The sequence below is a fragment of the Mustela erminea genome, chromosome 13 (assembly GCF_009829155.1).
Source record: "Mustela erminea isolate mMusErm1 chromosome 13, mMusErm1.Pri, whole genome shotgun sequence".
In the NCBI taxonomy this organism is placed as follows: Eukaryota; Metazoa; Chordata; class Mammalia; order Carnivora; family Mustelidae; genus Mustela; species Mustela erminea.
The window spans coordinates 56,784,197-56,806,061 of record NC_045626.1 but is presented as its reverse complement, the minus strand read 5'-3'; the positions used below and the strand labels follow the sequence as shown (position 1 = coordinate 56,806,061).

Below are 21,865 nucleotides of genomic sequence, written 5' to 3'. Positions count from 1 at the left end.
GACCGATATTGGCAGCAGGGATTTCACAACAGAAGTATATGCCAAAGTCACCTATAGATTTTATAAGAGAGGCTGTGTTCCCAGAGACTTTCATTTAATATGGGTGTGGTGCAGGGAGGGAAGAAAAGCTAGGCAGGCATTTAGGTTTTAAAATTCGGAAAGAGGGGGCGCCTGGGTGGCTCAGTGGGTTAAGCCGCTGCCTTCGGCTTGGGTCATGATCTCAGGGTCCTGGGATCGAGTCCCACACCGGGCTCTCTGCTCAGCAGGGAGCCTGCTTCCTCCTCTCTCTCTGCCTGCCTCTCTGCCTACCTGTGATCTCTGTCTGTCAAATAAGTAAATAAAATCTTTAAAAAAAAAAATAAAATAAAATTCGGAAAGAGGGCAGTGACAAGCATTCGTAAATGAAGTTCACTGATGCCCAGAAGCAGGGGCTAAGGATCACCTCGCCCACCCCCACCATGGCCCTGACATGTGACGGCGGCTAACTATGCATACTGTTCTAAGTGCCATTCATCTACTTTTTGCACTTGACCTTCTTGATCACCCCACAGGGAAGGTGACATTATTAATATTTATTGTATACTTGAGGAAAGCACAGAGGAGGCAAGCCCCTGGCCCATGCCCATATAGCTAGTTCTGGGGTTTGAACCCCACAGTCGTTAAAACAGCTTACACAGAGAAATTTGCTGATACAAGGAAGAACTGATCCAAAAGAGATCAGCGTTATGTTTCATATTTAACAAATGCAATGGGAAAAAAATTCAAAAATGGGCATCATTCTGTTCTCCTAGGACAAAACAGCAATGGCCTACCACAAATTATCTAAAAATGCCTCACAGTGCATCCAGAAGTTCAAATCATTCTGTCTGGGACTGAGAATTGCACTAGCAGTTTAATATCATAAACTCCTTAGCCCACCAAAAAAAAAAAAAAAAAAAAAAAAAAAAAAAGCCATTAGACCAGCAATGGAAACTTATTTATCCTCTTTTTATTTTTTTCCCTCACACACCACCTCCCTGAATATAATGACTCAATTTTTCAGTCATGCAAAATATAGTAATGGAACCTAACTGCGACATTATGAATGTTAACTCAGTATTATCAATATGGCTTGTGTGATATGACTGAGCATTTTTATACTGGCATTGCTTCATTTTATTAACCACCCTGCTATCATAAACACCCTGGCTGGTGAATATTTGCATTTTAAGTGATTTTCTATCAGTAAAAAAAAAAAAAAAAATCATTCCTTAAAAGAATTTATAGGTTGTAATCGCTGTGTACAGAGTTGGCAGAAGAACTTGCCAAGAGCACATTCAGGGCTTTTGCCTGCAAATAAACCAACATAAATAAAATACATTTTTCAGAAATATCGCTCACATGCAAAATTTGTACTTAAAATGCAATCCATCAAGATAGCCTGTCACCAAGCTACTGTTCGTAAATAGACAAGGATAAGTTGGCATTTTAAACAAAAAGTGAACTCACGGCCATCTGACATGTCTATTTTAATGGACTATTTAAGGGTATAAAAATACATTAAATACCTTTAACTACCAATTCTGCATAGTTTGATATTCCAACCCCTCCTTCGGTGCGAATCATGCAGCGGTACTTCCCAGCATCTCGTTTTGTTGTGTTCACGACATTAAAAGAAGCTATGAATCGCCGGGAACTGGTCACCTTTATTTCCTTGAGGGGAGCATCGCGCCCATCAATGCCCTACAGAAACGGGGGTAGGGGAGACAAAAAGAGACAATATCAGTCATCATATTGAACCAGTGAGACGCTTGATGGCACAGTATCCGTGTTCTTTGCATGTGGATCTGGGTTCCATTGTTTATTACCCGGGGGCATTAGTTCTAGGGAAACAGCTGGTCGGGAAAGTGAAATTGCCACGATCAACACTTTCAAGATTGAGGAATGCAAAATTAATGTGCAGAACCATCTTGACTTGGCCCCTTCAAGATATTAATTATGTGAAGTGAACTCACCAGGAGTAGAAAAATGCATATGGAAAAATTCTTTATTTGACTCCCAAACGATACCATTTGGTATTTTCATACCACTTTATACTTTATGTTTTGATGCTTGGCTAGGAAATAAAATTAATTCACATGCTACCCTACTGCCAACATTTTTATAATCTATGAAAAAATAAATATTAAGAATAACATTAAAAAAATAAGTAGGTATTAACATATTCCTGAACTGAACAGGTCTGATGGACTATTCTAAGCTTTATGATCTGTTTCAGGATACAAAAACCAAGGAGATGTTTAATAGTACCTGATGGTAAAATGCTACAAGAGAAGTTTCTCCCGGGGTGCCTGGGTGGCTCAGTGGGTTAAAGCCTCTGCCTTCGGCTCGGGTCATGATCCCAGGGTCCTGGGATCGAGCCCCGCATCGGGCTCTCTGCTCAGCAGGGAGCCTGCTTCCCCCTCTCTCTCTGCCTGCCTCTCTGCCTACTTGTGATCTCTGTCTGCCAAATAAATAAATAAATAAATCTTAAAAAAAGAGAGAAGTTTCTCCCACATCCCACAGAAAGCAGTTGCCCTCCCTGTGGTACCTTCGTCTTACACCATCCTCAACAATGAAGCCCGTCTTGAGTTATGTAGCCTCAGAAATCCATTATGCTTCTTATAATTTAGGGTCTCATAAGAAGGCTATCTATTTCAGTCCTTAATTACAATTCCCAGGAAAGAGGCTACCTTTAATACGTCATTTGCAAGCACTGAATAAAAAACAGTGGGCACAGACCTCAGAACTACTGCATGATGCCAAGCTTTCCATCCACTTGTTCACTCAGAATCCATTTTGGGTGCCAACCAGGTGCTACGAACTGTGTTAAGACACTAGGCTCACAGTGCAGAATGACAGAAGTGCGGTTATGGTGCCCACAGCACTTTGGTTCGTGGGGAGTTTAGGCTGGAAATGAATACAGAATGACAAATGATGGCCAGGGTGGTAAAGGGACCGATCAGATGGCTGGCAGAAATCACCATCTTCAGATATGGCGGCTGTGGGAGGCCAGTTTGAGGAAGTGAGCTGAGATCTGAAGGCCAACAAGGAGCTAACCAGGCAAAGGGAGAGGGTGGGAGAGGAGTATTCTATCTAGCCAGAGGAAACTGGGCAGGAAGCCCGAGATAGTTAGAGAGAACTGAACGCTTTGGATGAAATGAAGGCAGCCTGTGGAACCAGGGAGGGAAGGAAGCACCTGTGTATTTAGTGACTTGCAGGCTCCGTGAAAGTGTTTTTATGTAGGAGTATGAAAATGCTAAGCTACACATAATAAAACTCATCTATATTACTCAGTGATTTATATTACACAATGTCTTTTAAAAGCTTTCATCTGTGATTTTTTTCTTTGGCGGCGTGCCCTTTTGGACATGGATTTGGAGTCAGACCGACCAGGGTGCCAAAGCCAACTTCAAAGTGATTTACCTTCCTAGAGCCTCCCTTCCCTTATCGGCAATAAGAAGTGTGATACAGCTCACCTGCAGGGCAGGTGTGAGAATTTAAACATACAAACACAGACACTGGCTTACTGAGTCACACCACACATCCCCACCCCAACTGTGGACCAAGTGAGTGACAAGGTCAAAGAGAAAGGTGGACAGGCAGTCAAGGTACTGCTTTTATGACCTGTGAATCTGGTAGTAGAGGACATGGCTGCGATGCAGTGACAATGGGCTTGCTAAGACTGAAGCACAGAATTAAACAGACTCACCCACCCAGCCACAGGCCACCTTAGAAAAGCACTAAGGCCTCCCACATGTTGGGTGCTGCTGTAAAACTCACAGGATGGAAGAACAGGGCTCCTATAGGGGGTTAGCTCCCAAAGAAGGAGCTAGGCTGTGTATGCTCACAGCTTCCTTCCCAGGCAGCTCCTGCGTGGGCAGAGAAAAGGCAGCAGAGTGCTGCACTGGTACAGTTCCTGCCGCAGGGAAGGAAACATCAGGAGTGGGGAAGAAGAGTTCCACCAACATCCCCTGCAGTGCTTTCTGCCACAGCGGCTTGGTTAATAGCGGAAGAAGTTACAAATCAGAGCGTGGGGTCCCATAGATATCTTATGTGTCTTACACATCTGTCCCAGTTTTTACTAAATCCCCCAAATTTGCTCTGACAAGAGCACACCAAGGAGTTAGGAGAGCGAAACAAAATGGAATCAATCTGGCATCGTTCATTAACGCAACGGGGGACGGCACTCCTCTCTACAGTCCATGCGTTCAGTCTCCCAACCTTCCTCGCAAATAAACAATCCAGTTCTACCACTAGGCGTAACCTCAGATCTACTAAGTCTATAAAACGCAATTTGTCTTTTTCCAAACTAAAAACAAAGCAAAACAAATCTAATCTCCAAGTTCGGAGAAAAAAATGAAAATATGCCTAAAGAAAGGCATATTTCATATTTGTATTTGTTTTATTAATCGTGGCAACCAAAAAAAGGCTATCTACTTATTTACTTACTCACTTGTGGCATGAATCTTTTTTTTTTTTTTGTGGCATGAATCTTGTAAGAATATACTTCTATAGTCATCCTGTAATATTTTTCTGCCAGAATACGCCTATTTCAAAAGAAAGCTTCTTCCAAAGGATTTGGAAATACGCATTTATTGATTACTCACAACTATTCAAGACTGCGTTGATGGCACTCAAGTTTAAAAAAACCTCCGTTTTGGATTTATACATACACTGAGAGGAGGATTACTTCCTAGGTATTGTCTCCATGCCAGAGATCTATTCTTTAAATTAAACAGCTTCAAACTAACAATTACACACAACTCTAGTCCATCAATTCTCAGGACTGGGGCTTGCTTTTTGAATCCCACATACTGAAAATTAGATTCAGTTTCTTCAAGAGAAATAGTATATAGGAAAGAGAAACGAAGTGCTAACTAATAATCATTTTAGCTTAAGTCCATACCTGCTCATCGATTACTCAAATCTTCAGGTCATTTTGCATTAAATCATTCCAAGATACATGCATCCAAGCATTCATTTCACCAACACTTAGTAAAAATCCCTTAGGAGGAAGGCACTGTATCACTGTATCATATACAGGGAGAATGGAATTAAAAGATCCCTTACCTCACTGAATTTACAATCTGGTGAGAAAAACAGCCAGGTAAGGCAATGGTTATATAGTATAGAGCAATAAACTGCATAACCCAGCAAACCCAGAAAAAGGGGACCACACTGGAGAGGGATGTGAGGTTTGGGTCAGCCTTCTAGAAAGCACTACTTGAGGCCAGGCTGGAGAATGCACAGGAGTTTCTTGGGCAGGGAAGGCGGAGAAATGGAACCCAGTGAGTGAGAAAAGCTTTGCAAAAGTCCAGAGCCAAGAGAGCATGAACAATGTAGGAAGTACGACCTATTCCATGCAACTAGAACAAAGCATGTCTAGAATGGCCGGTGATGAGGCTAGAAAGACAAGTACAATAGGACCACATAAAGGGATATGACATATTGAGTATTATAGTTTATCCTGATGCCAGTAATGGAAGGATTTTAGGTAAAGGGGTGACATGAACATATCTATGGGTACAGTAACAGACTGAAGGAAAAAATGTGGGATTCCAACTGAGGTCAAGGGAGATTGGTAATTTTTTTCTTTTTAAGAAATCAACAAATGACAAAAAGAAGGATGAGAGAGAGGAAGATAAAGATTCTAAAAATAAGGATTCTGAAGATGTTCAGGAAATAAAATAGACAAAAAGTGTGTTATACTGTAGTCATATTTTCCCTTTTGTAGACTAGGGTACCTTCAAAGTAAAGAAATAGATCTTATTCATTTGGTGTACATGGGTGCACCAGAAATAAAACTCAATAAATATTTGCTGACTCTAAAAATCACAGCCCCAGTGGAAAAAATATTTCATAGGTAGAGCACAGAAATATAAAGTTGCTAAATTAAAGTTGCTATTAAATAAATAGAAAAAATATTTCATAGGTAGAGCACAGAAATATAAAGTTGCTAAATTAAAACTGGATAATTAATCTTTATCTACAAGGGGGACCAATATGGAAAATTATTTGAGAGATTTTGCATGTCTTCAATCATCAACACTGCCCAATCATCATGATTGGGGCAGGCAAAATAATAGTCCCCAAAGATGTCGCCTGCCTAGTTCTTAGAACTTGAGAATATGCTCCCTGTCCATAGCAAAAGGAAGTTTGCAGATGTGATTAAAATAAGAATGAAGATGAGGAGATGAAACAATTATCCCAGTATCCTTGAATACTAAATTATCCAGATGGGCCCAATGTAATTACAAGGGAGGAAGAAGGTAGGAGGGTCAAATGCAGAAGAAGGAAATGTGACCACAGAAACAAAGGCTGGAGTGATGTGGTTTGAAAATGAAGGAAGGGATCATGAGCCAAGAAATGAAGAAGGTCTCTAACAAGCCACAAAGGTAAGGAACAGATTCTCCTCTACACTTTCCAGGAGGAACCAGGCTTGCGGTCACCTTATTGAGGACTTCTGGCCTCTAGAACTACAAAGTAATAAAGCCATTATGTCTCTGGTAATTTGTTAAACAAGCAATAGGACACTAATACAGAGACCATCAGGGTAATGAAAAAGCCTATTGTTTTTCAAAGATATACAGTAGTCCTGCATCCTGATTTGTCAGAGCTATAAGCAAATCTTTGAGATAGGTTTAGGTCTTAAGGGCTAGCAAAAGTTGTATTCACAGGTCATCACTGTAGACAAAACAAAAAAACAAAGTTGAAAGACATACTTCTCAACTTCAACACTTGCCTCAAAGCTGTAGTAATCAAAAGGACAGCATGACACTAGCATAAGGACAGACACATGCCAATGGAATAGAGCGCCCAGAAACAAACATATGAGGTCAGTAGATTTTCGACAAGGGTTCCCAGACCTCTCAATGGGGAAATGACAGTCTTTTCAGCAACTGATGTTGGAAAAACTGGACATCCAGGCAAAAGAATAAAGTTGGACCCTTATCTTTTGTTGCATATAAAAATGAACTCAAAATACAACAAATATCTTAAATTAAGATCTAAAACTGTAAGTATCTTAGAGGAAAATATAGGGTAAAATCTTCCTGATGTTAGATTCAGAACTGATTTCTAAATACCAAAATCACAGGCAACAATAGAAAAAAAAATTATCAAAATTAAAAACTTTGTACATCAAAGGATATTAAAACAATACAGAGTGGGAGAAAATATTCACAAATCATGTGTATGATTGGGATTAAGATTTTGAATATATAAAGAAGTCCTTCAACCAACAACAAAAACAAGAAACAAACGATCCAAGGATTTGCGACAACATGGCTGGACTTGGAGGACGTATGCTAAGTGAAGTAAGTCAGACAGAGAAAGACAAATACCATACGATTTCATTCATATATGAAATGTAAAAAACAAAACAATGACTAAATGAACAATGGCAGAATCAGACCTGTAAATACAGAGAAAAAACTGATGGCTGTCCGAGAGAAGTAGAAAGGGAGGGGACAAAATGGGTGAAGGGGAGTGGGAGATATAGCCTTCCAGTTATGGATTGAGTAAATCATGGGAATAAAAGTCACACCATAGGGAATATAGTCATTGATACTGGGATAGTGTTGTAGGGTCACAGATGGTAGGTATACTTGTGGTGAGCACAGCATAAAGTATAGAGTAGTTAAATCACTATGCTGTACACCTGGAACTAATGTAACATGTGTCAACTAGACTCAATTTTTTTTTAATGGGCAAAGAAATTAAAAAGACATTTCCCCCAAAGAAGATATACAGATGGCTGATAAGTATATGAAAAGATGCTCAACATCTTTGGTCAACAGGGAAATACATATCAAAACCACAATGAAATACCACTTTACATTCAGCAGGATAGCTATCATCCAAAAAAAAATTAAAAATTAAAAATAACAAGTTATTGAGGACATGGAGAAATGGGAACCCTGTGCATTGCTGGTGGCATTATAAAATGATGCAGTCACTGTGGAAAACAGTCTGGCAAGACCTTAAAAAGTTAAACAGAATTATCATATCACTCAGGAATTCTACTCCTGGATATAACCCAAAAGAATTGAGAACAGGTACTCAAACACACACTTATACACCAATGTTCACAGCAGCATTATTTGTAAGAGCCAAAAGTAGACAACAACCTAAGTGTCCATCGATGGATGAATGGTTAAACGAAAGATGTCCTTTACAGGCAATGGGATATCATTTAGCTTTAAAAAGGACGGAAGTTCAAATGCATGTCATGACATGGATAAACCTTGACCACATTACGTTAGGTGAAATAAACCAGTCACTATGGACAACTATGGTATGATTCTACTTCTATGTGGTATCTAGAATGAGCAAATTCATCAAGACAGAAAGTAGAATGAAGGTTACTAAGAGTGGGAGAAGAGGGAATGGGAGTTATTTTTTATTTTGTTTCAGGTGACAGAAAAGTTTCAGAAATTAATAGTGGTAGTGGTTACCTAACACTGTGAATGTTCTTGACCATTAAATTGTGCTTTTGGACACAGTCAAATTGGTAAACTTCACATTATGCATGCTAAGTCATCCCTACCTACTACAGATCAACAGCATAAACTCTAGCTTTTGCACCTTTATTCAAAGACTGCGCTAAAATAATCTGGAGTGCAGGTTAAAAATGATTGCAAAAAAATGGGTAAAATGTACTTGGTGAGCTGAATGGAGAATGGAAGGAGGGATATGAAGCTGACCTGCTAAGTCCAAGCAGGGGCAGAAGAGGAAAGCAAGGGAGGAGAGCTTTATTCACCGGCTAAGGCGGAGCCAACCCACAATCCAGGTGGCCGAGTGTCACAGGTGTCCACAAGCCACCGGGTACATCCAGCTCAGAGCAAACCGACACAAAATATATTCTTAAGGACTATAAAAAGAGAAGTGCATAAACAATGAGTTCTGGAACACTGAAAAGAAATTTAAAAAATAAATAAAAATTAAAAAAGAGAAATGGATTTTTAAAATCTAATGTTTACTGTAGAGACTTTTTTTAAATATAAAAAAATAGACATTTAAAAACTAGACATAATCCAATCACTTAAAGATAAATAGTGTAAATATTTTAAGGTATTTTAGTTTACTTTTTTCTGATGCATTATTTCATTTAAATAAAATTTGAAATTGTGGTTGTGTGTATGTATTTGTGTGTGTTTTATCTATGATATCCATGGACATGTTTATGCCATTAAATGGTTTCAAAAACATGCTTTTTAATGTTTCCCATTTTATAGCTATAGCCATTATTTATCTATATATTTCTTTATCACTATATATTAAAATTATTTACATGTATCACTGTTATAAATGATGTTAGGACAATCCTTATTCCTAAAATTGTTGGCTTAAAAGGAATGAAAATTTTTAAGGTTTCTTTTTGATAAACAACATAAAAGGCTTGAAAGAGAGTTAATTATCTATTTATAAGAATTGTTTTTTAACAAGAGTTCAGATAGCTCCTAAAATGAAGTTATTTTCCAACTCCTTTCAGATATTACAAATGGATCAAATAGGACAGAGAATTGACCTGAATCACTGATCCTTTCTTACAATATTTCCAAAACAGTATAAAGTGTTGGGGGGGAGGGACACTCAGCTTATCTTAGGTAAAAGGGTAAATCTTCAGAAAAAAAATATTTATTTTTGTGATACTGCATGGCTTCCACAGTACAAATTCAGTTACTCTCCTGCTAGACAGAATTTCAAAATTAAAATGAATCCCATCTTTAGTATTTTCTTTTTAAGATTTTATTTATTTGACAGACAGAGATCACAAGTAGGCAGAGAGGCAGTCAGAAAGAGGAGGAAGCAGGGTGCCTGCTGAGCAGAGAGCCCGATGCGGGGCTCGATCCCAGGACCCTGGGATCATGACCCGAGCCGAAGGCAGAGGCTTTAACCCACTGAGCCACCCCGCCCCCCATCTTTAATATTTTCAAGAAGGATAAATTCCCTGTAATATTCTGAGACGCAGTCTACACTGACCTCCTCCCACAAGACAAGACTATTCCTTGAAATTCACATCTTCAATAGCCATAAGGGGCTATTTCTAAAAATGGAATAGATAAACCAAACTAAATAAGATTACGTGTGCTTAAGATAATTGAACGGAAGAACATGCAGCTCTAGTAAAATGTATATTTAGAATTCGGGATGCATGGCATTATTTAACTATCTAGATGTTAAATCACTAGGGTTCATGCATATCATTTAAGTTTGTGGTATGACCAGTAATTTTATACAGGCAGAAAAATCCTACCTTGAAAATGCATGTAGAACAGTTGCCTAAAGACTGGAGAACATAGAGGCATCACATGACATGAAGAAAATGAGCAGAGAACAAATTATAAGTCTAAACGAGGCAGGAGAGCAACAGGAGAAAAAGGTGTGAAGACAAAGAATAAAAGAAAGAGGGAAAAGTGACAAAGGACAAAAGGGGGGAATTCAGTCATCCCCCCTTAACTGCTGGAGATGTGTTCCAACACCCCAGTGCATGTCTGAAACCATGGATAGTATTAAACCCTAAATATACTATGTCTTCTCCTACACACACGTACACACCTATCATGGGGTTTGGCTTATAAATTTGGCACAGTAAGAGATAAACAACAATGACGAATAACACAGCACAATTGCAACAATATACTGTAGTAAAAGTTACGTGAATGTGGTCTCTCAGAATAACTGATTGTACTGTACTCACCCCTCCAGTGATGCTGTGAGATGAGACATTGCCTACATGATGGGACGAAGGGATGCGGTTGACCGTGGGTGACTGGACCCATGAATAAGGGAGAATTGCTGTAGCGCAAACACAGAAAGTCAAAAAGGAGTGGAGAGAAGTTGGGTGAGGCGACAGAAGGGAGAGGGATGATGGCAGAGGAAGGGCTCAAAGATGGCAAGGACTGCGGCAGGAAGAGACACAGAGATGAGAGCAGACCAAAAGCCTGAACTTGAGACGAAGTCCTAACTCACAGGGAGGACAGAGCCACTTCTTGGACGATATTGATTCATTTCCTTCTAAGTTCTGACACTGATACTTTAATAATTGTTTGTTTCCTGAGGCTGAAAAAAACCTGTCCGGTCCAACAGTGACTTTAGGTTCTGCGTTAGCTCAGTGACTGATAACACTCATGAACAAGGAATCCACAATAGGGTTGATGGAGGACACATGGGATGATGTCCTCAGATAATGGGGGGTATGGGGAGGAGGAGAGAGTGCTCACCCCTCACCTGGTTTGTGTCAAATCTGACTTCTTGGGTTGCTAGAAAGGAGGAGGATGGAGTGTTTCCAGCTGTTGGCAAGACACCAGGCGGCATCACCTGTGATATCTCCATGGACAAGAGGAGAGCAATGTAGGACACGTGCCAGGAAGGCTGGGTGGACTAGAAGCCTACGAACGACCAGAGTCTATGGCTGCTTGTCAGCATGGATGCTGAAGCAGGTTTCTGAAGCCTTGGCAAACGTTATGTCCTTGACTCCCCCAACATGACTATTAATGTCGCTGAGAGTCGTAGTTGTGTTTGTTGTATGTACAGGTGACAACTAACCAGGGCATGAATGTGTGAAATGGGATAAAAGAAAAGATATCTGCAAAGCCTAATCACGAATTTAAATTAATGAGATAAATATGAGTCAAAATAAATGTAAATCAATCCCGTACTCCCTGGACTTTACCAGTGGATCACTGGCGACCTTAGAAGCACCTTCATCACTTAAGGGTATAAGAAGTTTTGTGAAGTGGATTTTTTTCAAGCCTTATTCAGTTTTCAGTTATATTAATAGAAATAGAGTATCTGGGGAGGTGGTGCCCCCCAGAAGAGAGCCTTCTGTTCTGGGGGCCCCTGTTTTCCGAGGAGCATATGAGAAATAGGCTTGTTCAGTGGAACATGAAGAGGACCTCGTGTGACTGTGCAGCATTCATCACTACAGCTAAAAGCTGGTAAACACCTGGAAATAGATGACTCGAGAGGGAGAAGAAAGGACAATTATCTTCCAAAATTAAAAGACCAGACATGTGAAATAGGAACAGCATTTGAATGTCATGGCCATGGGGCTCTATCCCTTATCTGAAACTCTTTGGGTAAAATGTGGTTCAGAATTCAGATTTATTTTTGATTTTAAAAGGGTTTCTATATGATATATTATGTGATATCCCAGGGAAGTCTGGATCAGCACCCCATTACCAAGGACATTGATATTTCTGCATTAAAACATGTGACTATGACTTTAAGGACCATGACTCTAAGGAGGAAAAACAGGCCATAAAGTTTCAGGTGAAGTGTTGCCCTACAGAAGTGGGCAGGTTTTGCTGCTACATTAGATGTGGAGAACTTCCACGTTTAGACTTGGGAACAAGAGTGACCTCTAAGAATATACACAACCAGTTCTGCCCACCCCCACACTTCCATGACCCCATAAGTCTGCAGGATGCCTGGGCTCTAGCCACACTGGGCTCTGAGCTGTCACTTTCCCACCCAGACAGGCTACCCTCCAGATGTCTATCTTCCTCCTCCTGAAGGCCCTCCCTGACTTATCTCCATCACCCATGTATACTCAAGGAGGCCTAGCCAGTCCCCAGATTTAAAACTGAAACCTCTCCTGCATGGCCCTGCTAATGCCCTGTGTCCTGCCTAGCTACTCCTATTAATGCTACTGAACACTTGCTAACATAGGATATAGCTTACTTATTAGGGTCATTATCTTCACCCCTTACCAGAATATAAGTCCCACAGAGATAGGGGTCATTCTCTTCACCCCCTACCAGAATATAAGTCTCCCAGAGGCAGGGATCTTTGCCCGGTTCTTAATTGATATATCTCTAGCACAAAAACCATGCCTGGGACATCCAAGGAAAGGTTGGTAGCACTATTAAAGGGATTTAGCCATTGAATGGGTGACTGAACAAGCTGATTTTTAAGATGTCTTTTAGTCCACAGCTAGGCTTCCTCACGTCAGAATTAAACAGGGAAGAATGGGGAATAGAAGTCCCTGATTCGGGGAGGCATGAAAAGGCACATGACTCCTTTCCTTGTGTGTCTCTCCCCATGACAGTGGTGACAGATAGGACAATATGTTCAGAACCTTTGGTACTCCTGATCATCTCAGAGCCTATGGGATACTTTCTGCTCTTCTGGCAAAACAAAGCAATGAAAATGTACACTGCATAGAGACAGTGAATCTGTTGGCCAGTTTTCTATTAATTCTCACATTTAGGGAGAGGCAGCCCTGCCAAGGACTGGTGCTCCATGTTCTCAAAACCCTTACAGCAGGACAATGTGGCATCGCCAAGGACAGGCATCCAGATCGTTCTTTAGATTATCAGAGTTCACGGTGAAAGAGAGCCCAGGACATGCCGGTCAGGAACAAAGACCTATACCTGAGGAACAACCTGGCACCTGAATGTCCAGGGTTGTTAAAGAAATTGCCATCTTTTGTTAACTTAATAAAACAACCATAATGGCCTTGTCTGAGAGGAAATGATCTTAGTGGGTTAAATATGGCTTCATACAAAAGCAAGAGTGTCTTTAAACATGCATGTATTTCGGTTTGAGCATGCTAGGAAAAAAGGTACTGATAGTCATTTAAATTAGACTTATAATCTTCTTTATGCAAGGGACTGACTGTAGAACTTCTAAATGAGCAGTAATTTACCATCAAAAAGATACATATTAAGTCTTTTGGAAATAGTTTTGCCATAATCAGAGCAATGATTGAGAGAAATTGAGGTCTGGGATGTTAGCAGCACTTGGATCAAATTAGTCAATCCGGGGCATTTTGAAGTTGCTCTGAGTGCACAAGCCTGAAGGAGATACTGGCCAGTCACCTTTCCTGAGCCAGATGGCTGGGGATGAACTGAACCTTCATTTATTCAATAGGGAACATAGTCTCTGTAATCGCACTTGTACATGCACTCATTTGGATGAAACTGACTGAAATCCTTTTTTTCTTTTTTTAATTTTAAAGATTATATTTATTTGACAGAGAGGGACACAGTGAGAGATGGAACACAAGCAGGGGGAGTGGGAGAGGGAAAGCAGGCTTCGCGTTCCTGGAGCCCGATGTGGGACTCAATTCCAGGACCCTGGGATTATGACCTGAACCGAAGGCAGATGCTTAACAACCAAGCCACCCATGAGCCCCCAAACTGACTGAAATTCTTACCACTAGGATCACAACAATTATCAGCAAGACCTGGAATAAACGTGTTGAAAATATTTTATATAATCTAAATCCAATAATAATAGACTACCTCAACATTTCTACCTTCTGGAGACATATATACATGATATATATAATATATATATTATATTATGTTGTAGTAATATATATCACATTTATCTTATATATATTATATTATGTTAATATATATACAAAACTTTATATATAAAATTTTAATAGCCAAGATACTATTGACTTTTGATTTCTAGGCCATAATGAAGCCAACCCAAATATTTACCAATTTGGAAGCATAGGACTAGAAGTTCTTACTTATATTATCCTATACTATGAGTACACACTGACAAGTATACTTAAATTGGCTAAAAAATATACAGATAGCCAAAGTAACCTGCAGATATCCAAAACTGCATATTCTTTGAATGTGTAACAGTCTTACAAGTATTTTCAAGTAAAAAATTAATTCTGGAAATTTAGAATCTCATGCTGATATTTAGGCATAGTCCATTTCTTTATATAAGTGTACTATTTGAATGAGGTTACTTAACCAACTTTTGTTTCATTTTACAGAGACATTCATCCAAATAATACAGGATATACACAATAAATGCAGTTGTTAGAAACCATGAAATTAGAAGTTCCATAGTCCTAAAATCAAATATCCCACTGTTGACTAGATTAACTCAGCCACAGGAATCTCAGAGGCCTGACTGACATTTCCCGTTAGTTTAAAGGTTTGGGTTTGCAAGGCAAGGAATTGGCCCTGTTTCCTTCAAAACTGTAATAACGACTCTCTAAAATGAGGACGATGGCAGTGCCCACATAATCGTTCACGATCTAAAAGATGGGGCTAGTCCTCAACATGGCTGGCTAAGAACATCACTTTTTCCCCAATCAATATGCCTTAAAGTACACAAACTATGAAACTATGAAAAACATAGCTGAATGAAGCTAAAGATGCATGAAAAAGGAGGCTAAAAGCCTAGTGGTTCTGAATTTCAATTGGAATCGTCAATATGGGGCCCCTAGGTGGCTCAATTCGTTAAGCCACTGCCTTCAGTTCAGGTCATGATCCTAGAGTCCTATAATCGAGTCCCATATTGGGCTTCCCCCACTGGGCAAGGAGCCTGCTTCTCCCACTCCCTCCGCCTGCCATTCCACATGCTTGTGCTCGTGTGCTCTCTCTCTCTCAAATAAATAAATAAAATCTTAAAAAAAAAAAAGAAATTGTCAATATGATCTCAAGACATGTTTTTAACTGTGTGAATAGGTATATATCCTAGCTCTGCCCAATGGGAAGATCCAGGGACCAAAGAGCATAGTAATGAGTACCTCTTATGCTCAGACTGTAATTTCCATTGATCAGTTCCCACTAAACAAGAACCAGGGCTCCCTGGAAAAATGGCTGACTCTAGGTCATTGAGGTGGAAAATGTAAAACATAAGCCTGGAATATATTGTCACACCAGAAAGTAAGAAAGCCACCTAGCATGGCCTAGGACAGGGGTCACCCACCTGAGTAAGTTCCATTTATTTGAGCTGAGATAAAGATAATAAGTGTGATCGGTCAAAACACATCAAATGTATTTAAATCCACAAGTTGATGACAATGACAGTGATGACAATGACAATGACGACAATGTGGTGATGACAAAGACCATGGTGCTGGGGACAATAACAATAATACTAATAACCCCTTGGTCACTTTTAGGTGATGCCAGTGAACTATCTCTTTACTTTTAAAAAATGTGCTGAAAAAGACAAAGTATCAAACATTTCTACCATCTTCCCTTTATTATTTCCGTATTAAGGTAACTCATATTTGATATGGGAGAGCTTTTCTGGCTGGGACTATTCTAGCTACTAAATCAAGAAGGACTGGTTATCACGGAGCCATTCTGCAATCCTTAACAAATCAATGAATGTAGGAGGGGTCACCTGTGGCTGACAGCTTCACAAAAAGGAAATAATTGCAAGAAACATAATAGTCAGAAGAACACATTAAATGACTCTGCCATTAAATGGCAACGAGCAAAATTGAAAATATGGGAAACTGTATAGAATAAACACAGTTTCAGCAACAACCACCAACCTCCCAAAAAGGCGGGGGGAGGATGAACTTAAGACACTCACTGTCCACTTGCAAAATGTCAACTTAACTGTTATCACAATGCAAATAAATGGCTAAGAGAAATAAGATTATAAGACAGTCAAGGAAATCTGAACACTGATTATTTTTCCAGATCACGCATAGTGTTTATTATTATTTAAAGGGCTCTTATCTTTCAGAGCAGGGGTTTGAGGCTCCATCCAGCCAGTCACCTGTTTTGTATAACTCAAAAGCTGAGAATGGTTTGTATGTTTTTAATCATTTAAAAAAAAAAAAGCAGGAATACTATTTTGTGACAATGAGACTCATATGAAATTCAAAGGTCAATGTCCATATGCAAGGCTGCACTGAAAACAGCCACTATCCTACATGTGTGTGTTGTCTGCAGAGCTGTGCAGTTGCCACAAAGCCCGTCTGGCCTGCAAAATTTACTATCTGGCCCTTTACAGAAAATGTTTGCCAGCCCCTGTTTTAGAAAAACATTAACAAGTTAAATGACATGATGACTGGGATTGCTTCAAAAATAATCAGAGGGGGAGCAGGTGGAAACAGAGAGGCAGCAATTGGCCACACAGTGTTAGGTGTTGAAGTGGAATGCTGAGTATATTAAACTTTTTCCAATTTCTCTCTAACACTGTGTATATTTATAATTTCTGTAATAAAAGTGAAAAGAAACTTTCTTCAAGGAAGATGTGAAGAAAGGAATGGCTCATTTTTCTGTATTACGGAACAACTATTTTAACTGTGGTTATTTCCCCCCACTGATTTTGCTACTGGCTTGCAAATACTCCAGTGTTGTACAACTATTTTGTCTAGGTGTCATTCACTTCCTGGGCAAGCATCAATCTTTCTCATTTCTATGGTAAAGGTACCAGCACCAGAAGAAAAGAAAGTATACTTTGACCCAGGGAAGACATATCCCGGGACTTGCGGCCTGGAACTCTGGCAACATTTGCCTAACTCATAAACTTAGCGCATGGAAAATATATAATATACATTTCTTGAGTGAAAGTAATAAGGGGCTTCCAAATCTTATAAATAAACAGAAACTCCGTTAGTCACTTGTCCTTTGTGCTTAGAGGACATCACTTCTAACAGAGACAAACAATTTTATGACACTTGGACAAGAGCCAATGCCCTTTCTTTTGCATGAAGGGAATGAAGGATCGGAGTTTTAGAAGTAAGGAGGGATGCAGACGAGAATAACAAACTGCTTTATGACTTCAAAGTTCATCCTCTGTAGGAACTGCCTGGCGGCCGCTGTGAACCAACCCAAAATGTTCAGGTCTTGCCTCCTGCTGAGTCACACTTCTACAGTCCAAAAGACATTTTTAAAATTAAAACCCATCAGAAATTGCCAAATTTTCTTTCCATCTCAAGGAAGGACTTAGGTAAACTTCTCTCTTTCCTTTCTCTGTACATGATGCCTGATGATGAAACTGAAAACCTTCTAGGACTTCCAAGGCCACCAGAGGCCTGTACATAAACTGCCCACATAAGACATTTCTATTTTTCCTCTCCTTCCAAAAAAAAAAAAAAAGAGAGAGAGACAGAAGAGGAAAACAAAATCAAAAACAAAACAAAAAACTAGAGATCCTAATAGTGTCCAAACCCTCCAGGACCCTCAGTCCTAGGCCTGGCTCAGTAAAAGGAGATAGAAAAACAGAGCGTTCATATTCTCAGCCCTCAATCACAGAAATTCCAGAGCACGGCCACCTCTGCCTTCTCGTCTTGTGACACAGCTATGGATTCTCAGAGCCAAGAAAAACAAATGAACCACTTGATGAATTTGAGAAAAGCTGCAAAAAAAAAAAAAAAAAAAGAAAAGAAAAGAAAAGAAAAAGAAAAAATTGCTTTCACAGGATTTATGGCTCTTGGCCTCAAAGTAAGCAGCCCTTAAGAGGACAAGTTGATGCCTTTCTCTTCTGCCCTCAGAACTGAACCATCTTGACCCATGGTTTCAAGTACCATTTCCCATTCTGGCCCGGAGACCTTTAGATTGCTGCTGAGGACAGAGCTCTCCAACTGCTCCTCCAACTTTTTCTGGGGCATCCTTCTTGAAGCACCAGAGATTTATGTCTTTTTGGACTGAGTTAGGTCATATCACAAAATAAAATTTATTAATTAATGCCTCCTGGAATCTCCCATGGTAAGTTATACTGCATCTTTACCTTTAAATGAAGCTAATCCAAACTCATACTAAATTAAAACATACAGTATATGCTTTGAAGGCTTTTGGTGGTTTCAGTCTGAATGTGCATATTGCATTATATATATATATATATATATGGATATTCAACTGACTAAAACAATAATGGATGTAATTTCAACCACTCAAAGTTTTAAGGAGCAAATGGTTCCTATAGCAACTGAATACAGTCCTATTTGTGCATTCCTGGTATTTTCTATGATGGTAAGTGATGTTAAATTTATGCTTTAATATATATGGTATAAAATACCCAAGTTAAACTTGCCAAGGGAACCATAATTTTACTTCTTTTCAAATCATTTTATGGCTTTTATACATAATAGCAAAATTGGACTGATATACAGTTCTGCTTTTTCCCCTCATAATCTATAAAGGAAACCAGAAGCCACCAAGAAAGGTTGACCAAACATACATTCCCTAACAAAAAAGCCAAGGCAACATCCACACACATGAATAGAATTTTAATTTTAAATTCTGATAAAAGCTATCACGTAAATTACTACATGGTGTTTATGAATCCACAAGGAAATGTCTGGGTCTTTGTACTATGCAAGAGGCATTATAGTTAAGGATGTACATTCTGGAGTTACATGGCATGGCTCAAATCTTCAGTCTTGTTACTGGCAATGTGTTCCTGGAAAAATTAGTGAAACTTCCTAAGCTTGTTTCTTCTCCTGTGGGCATATAAGAGAGTGTTCCTGTGGATCAGTTCAGAGAAAAAAATGCCCAGACACAGCCTAGCAAAGTATCTAGCACACAGCAGTGCTCAGTAAATGGAGTTGTAATTTTTTTTTTATTTCAAACACATCTGTTGAAGTCAGTAATATAAATACCGCAATATAATTTATAATTTATTCATTCATAAATCAAATTCTATAGCAGGCCAGACTACCTATTTATGAGAACCATTTTAAGTTATAAAAATCTGAAGATTTTCCTTTTTCTCTCTCAAAAAAGACCCACAAAGGACTAAAAATCTAACTCAGAAAAGAAATATGAGAAATGTATTACACTGGTGAGGAATACTGTTTTCACAATTGGGTAACTCAGACCCAGTTAAGTGGAATTACATATCAAACTCTCAAAAGAAAAAAAGAAAATCTCTAGGCCAACAACTACAAAAGTTTTAATTCTAAGTGAACATTATTCTTAGAAAATCAGTCTATCCAATTCAAGAGCTCATACTGAATTCCATACCATACCAAAAAAAGAAAAAAAAAAGTGAGGTGGGTTCATCTATCAATTACTATGACACAGGTCTGCTGTCATAGTGAGGACTCAAACATATTGTCCTTGAGAGGTGCATTTCTATTACCTTTCTTTGAAGTCCTGTGGCAAGAATTTTTTTCTACGGGGTGAAATAGAAAACAAAATTTTACAACAGAGGGGGAAAAAATACCTAGGGGAAAGGTATACGAAATGAAGGTTTAAAAGAGATGACATACTAACCACATTTGCTTCCAGAACTATTCTAACTCTGTGTGATATTTGTTGAATACTTTGAAATAGCAAAAGAGACATCATTAGGTTCTATGTATCCCTTCTCTCATCAAAACCATCCCTTGGAGATGAACCATAGCCATAAAACCAGCATCCCAGAAAGACAGATTCTGTGTCTGTTTCTTGTGCCAGCCTTTGCGACTCACCTGGAGGAGACACATGATTTGTTCAGGCAGGCAGTAAGGGAAGTGCCAGGAGCAGGCATTTACTGAGTATTTGTTATGTTATAGGTACTATTCTAGCTGCTACATTGCAACAGTATTTTTAATAGAGTACTTCATAGTAACACCATCTGATTTTTTTTTCTATTTTTATGAACAGATGCATGTTATGAAATCATTTAAAAATGTTATTCTGGTGCCTTACTTCTAATGAGCACTAAGCCCTATTTGCTAAAAAAGTAAAACTCAATGATATTGTACTACGATGGCTCCAAAATTAACACAGCTATTTTCACAGTAAATCTGAGCATATTTGATTAAAAGACAAGTACTTGATGAAGAAATATGTCCACATGGCAAAATTTACTTATTTGTAAATACATATTTATCATTGACTTTCACTAGCAAACTAAACTGTATTTAATACATATCATAATTAAATACATAATATACGATTGTGTTACAGTTTCCTACCTTTTCTGGGCTTTCACTTTCTCATGAATAAAATTTGATTTTAAGACTATTCCACATTCAGATATTACATAATTCTGTGATTCTAGAAAATAAGCTATTGGAGAATGATAGGGGTCTCAAGATCTGTAGAGAGAAAATCACTGTCTTCCAGGTTTCCTTGGCCAACTCCTATTCACCCCACTTGCTCATGCCAGTTCCTGGCTTGGTCAAAGCTGCCATTCATCTATTTTTCAAAAGGCATCCCGACTGCCCCCCTGATTTCTGCCATTTGTCCTGGAGGCTGAACCACTTTCATTTCCCGTCCACTTCTGAGTTTAAGATGGTAGCCAAATGCTGTAGACTGACTGCTTGGGTCAGTATGATCGAACCTAATCTCCAGTGTGAGGGTACCGAGGTGGGCCTTCAGGAGGTAATTAGGCTTAGAGGAGGTCATCAGACTGAATCCCTCTTGATGGAATTGGCATCCTTATAAGGATGCCTCGCCCAGAGCTCTCTCTCTCTGCATGTGGGGATGCAGTAAGAAGGCTGTCCATAAACCAGGGAGCCAGAGTCCTCACTGAAAACTTCACCATGATGGTACCCTGACCTTGGACTTCAGTCTCTATAAATTGTTCAAGCCACGCAGCCCGTGGTTGTTTGTTATAGCAGTCCAAACCAATGAAGACACCGAATAAAAAGACGAAGGAATTTGGAGGAGCCTCCACAATGATCAAAAATGAATTAAACAGCAGAAGTTACAAAAATGTCCCAACTACACAGATGCAGGGGAAGAGGGCAAGGTGGCCCATGTTTCCTAGAAAACAATGTGCACAAGCCATCTTCAGATTTATGACTATCAATACTAGCTTTGGTGACCATCTTTATTTATTGAAAAGTTAAAACTGGTATTATAAATATTAATTCTTAGGGGAAACACGGGTATGTAGGAAAATAAAATTTAAAATGTTTCAGAAAGTACAACAGTAATATTAATATGGCCATACATGGCTTAAGGGGCATTTAGGACTGTGTAAAAATACATCTAACTCATGAGAGACTATGGATTCTGAAAAACAATCTGAGGGTTTTGAAGGGGCGGGGGGTGGGAGGTTGGGGGAACCAGCTGGTGGGTATTAGCGAGGGCACAGATTGCATGGAGCACTGGGTGTGGTGCAAAAACAATGAATACTCTTACATTGAAAAGAAATAAAAAATTTTTAAAAAAGAATATTC

General features: G+C 39.2%; 1 protein-coding gene and 1 long non-coding RNA gene across 13 annotated transcripts in view; both read right to left on the bottom strand.

Annotated features, from left to right (window-relative positions):
• Positions 1-21,865, bottom strand: part of PTPRM (protein tyrosine phosphatase receptor type M) — a 761,675-nt gene that overhangs the window by 397,028 nt on the left and 342,782 nt on the right. For all 12 annotated transcript variants that reach the window (XM_032310611.1, XM_032310612.1, XM_032310613.1 and 9 more), the window contains one exon: positions 1,548-1,722. In XM_032310611.1, coding sequence (XP_032166502.1) covers positions 1,548-1,722 — 175 coding nt within the window. The remainder of the gene's footprint in view (positions 1-1,547; positions 1,723-21,865) is intronic.
• On the bottom strand, positions 15,420-21,753 carry LOC116571997. The gene is made up of 2 exons (XR_004278075.1): positions 19,968-21,753; positions 15,420-19,192 (listed from the first exon to the last, which is right to left on the bottom strand). It is a non-coding gene; the product is annotated as an uncharacterized LOC116571997 (long non-coding RNA).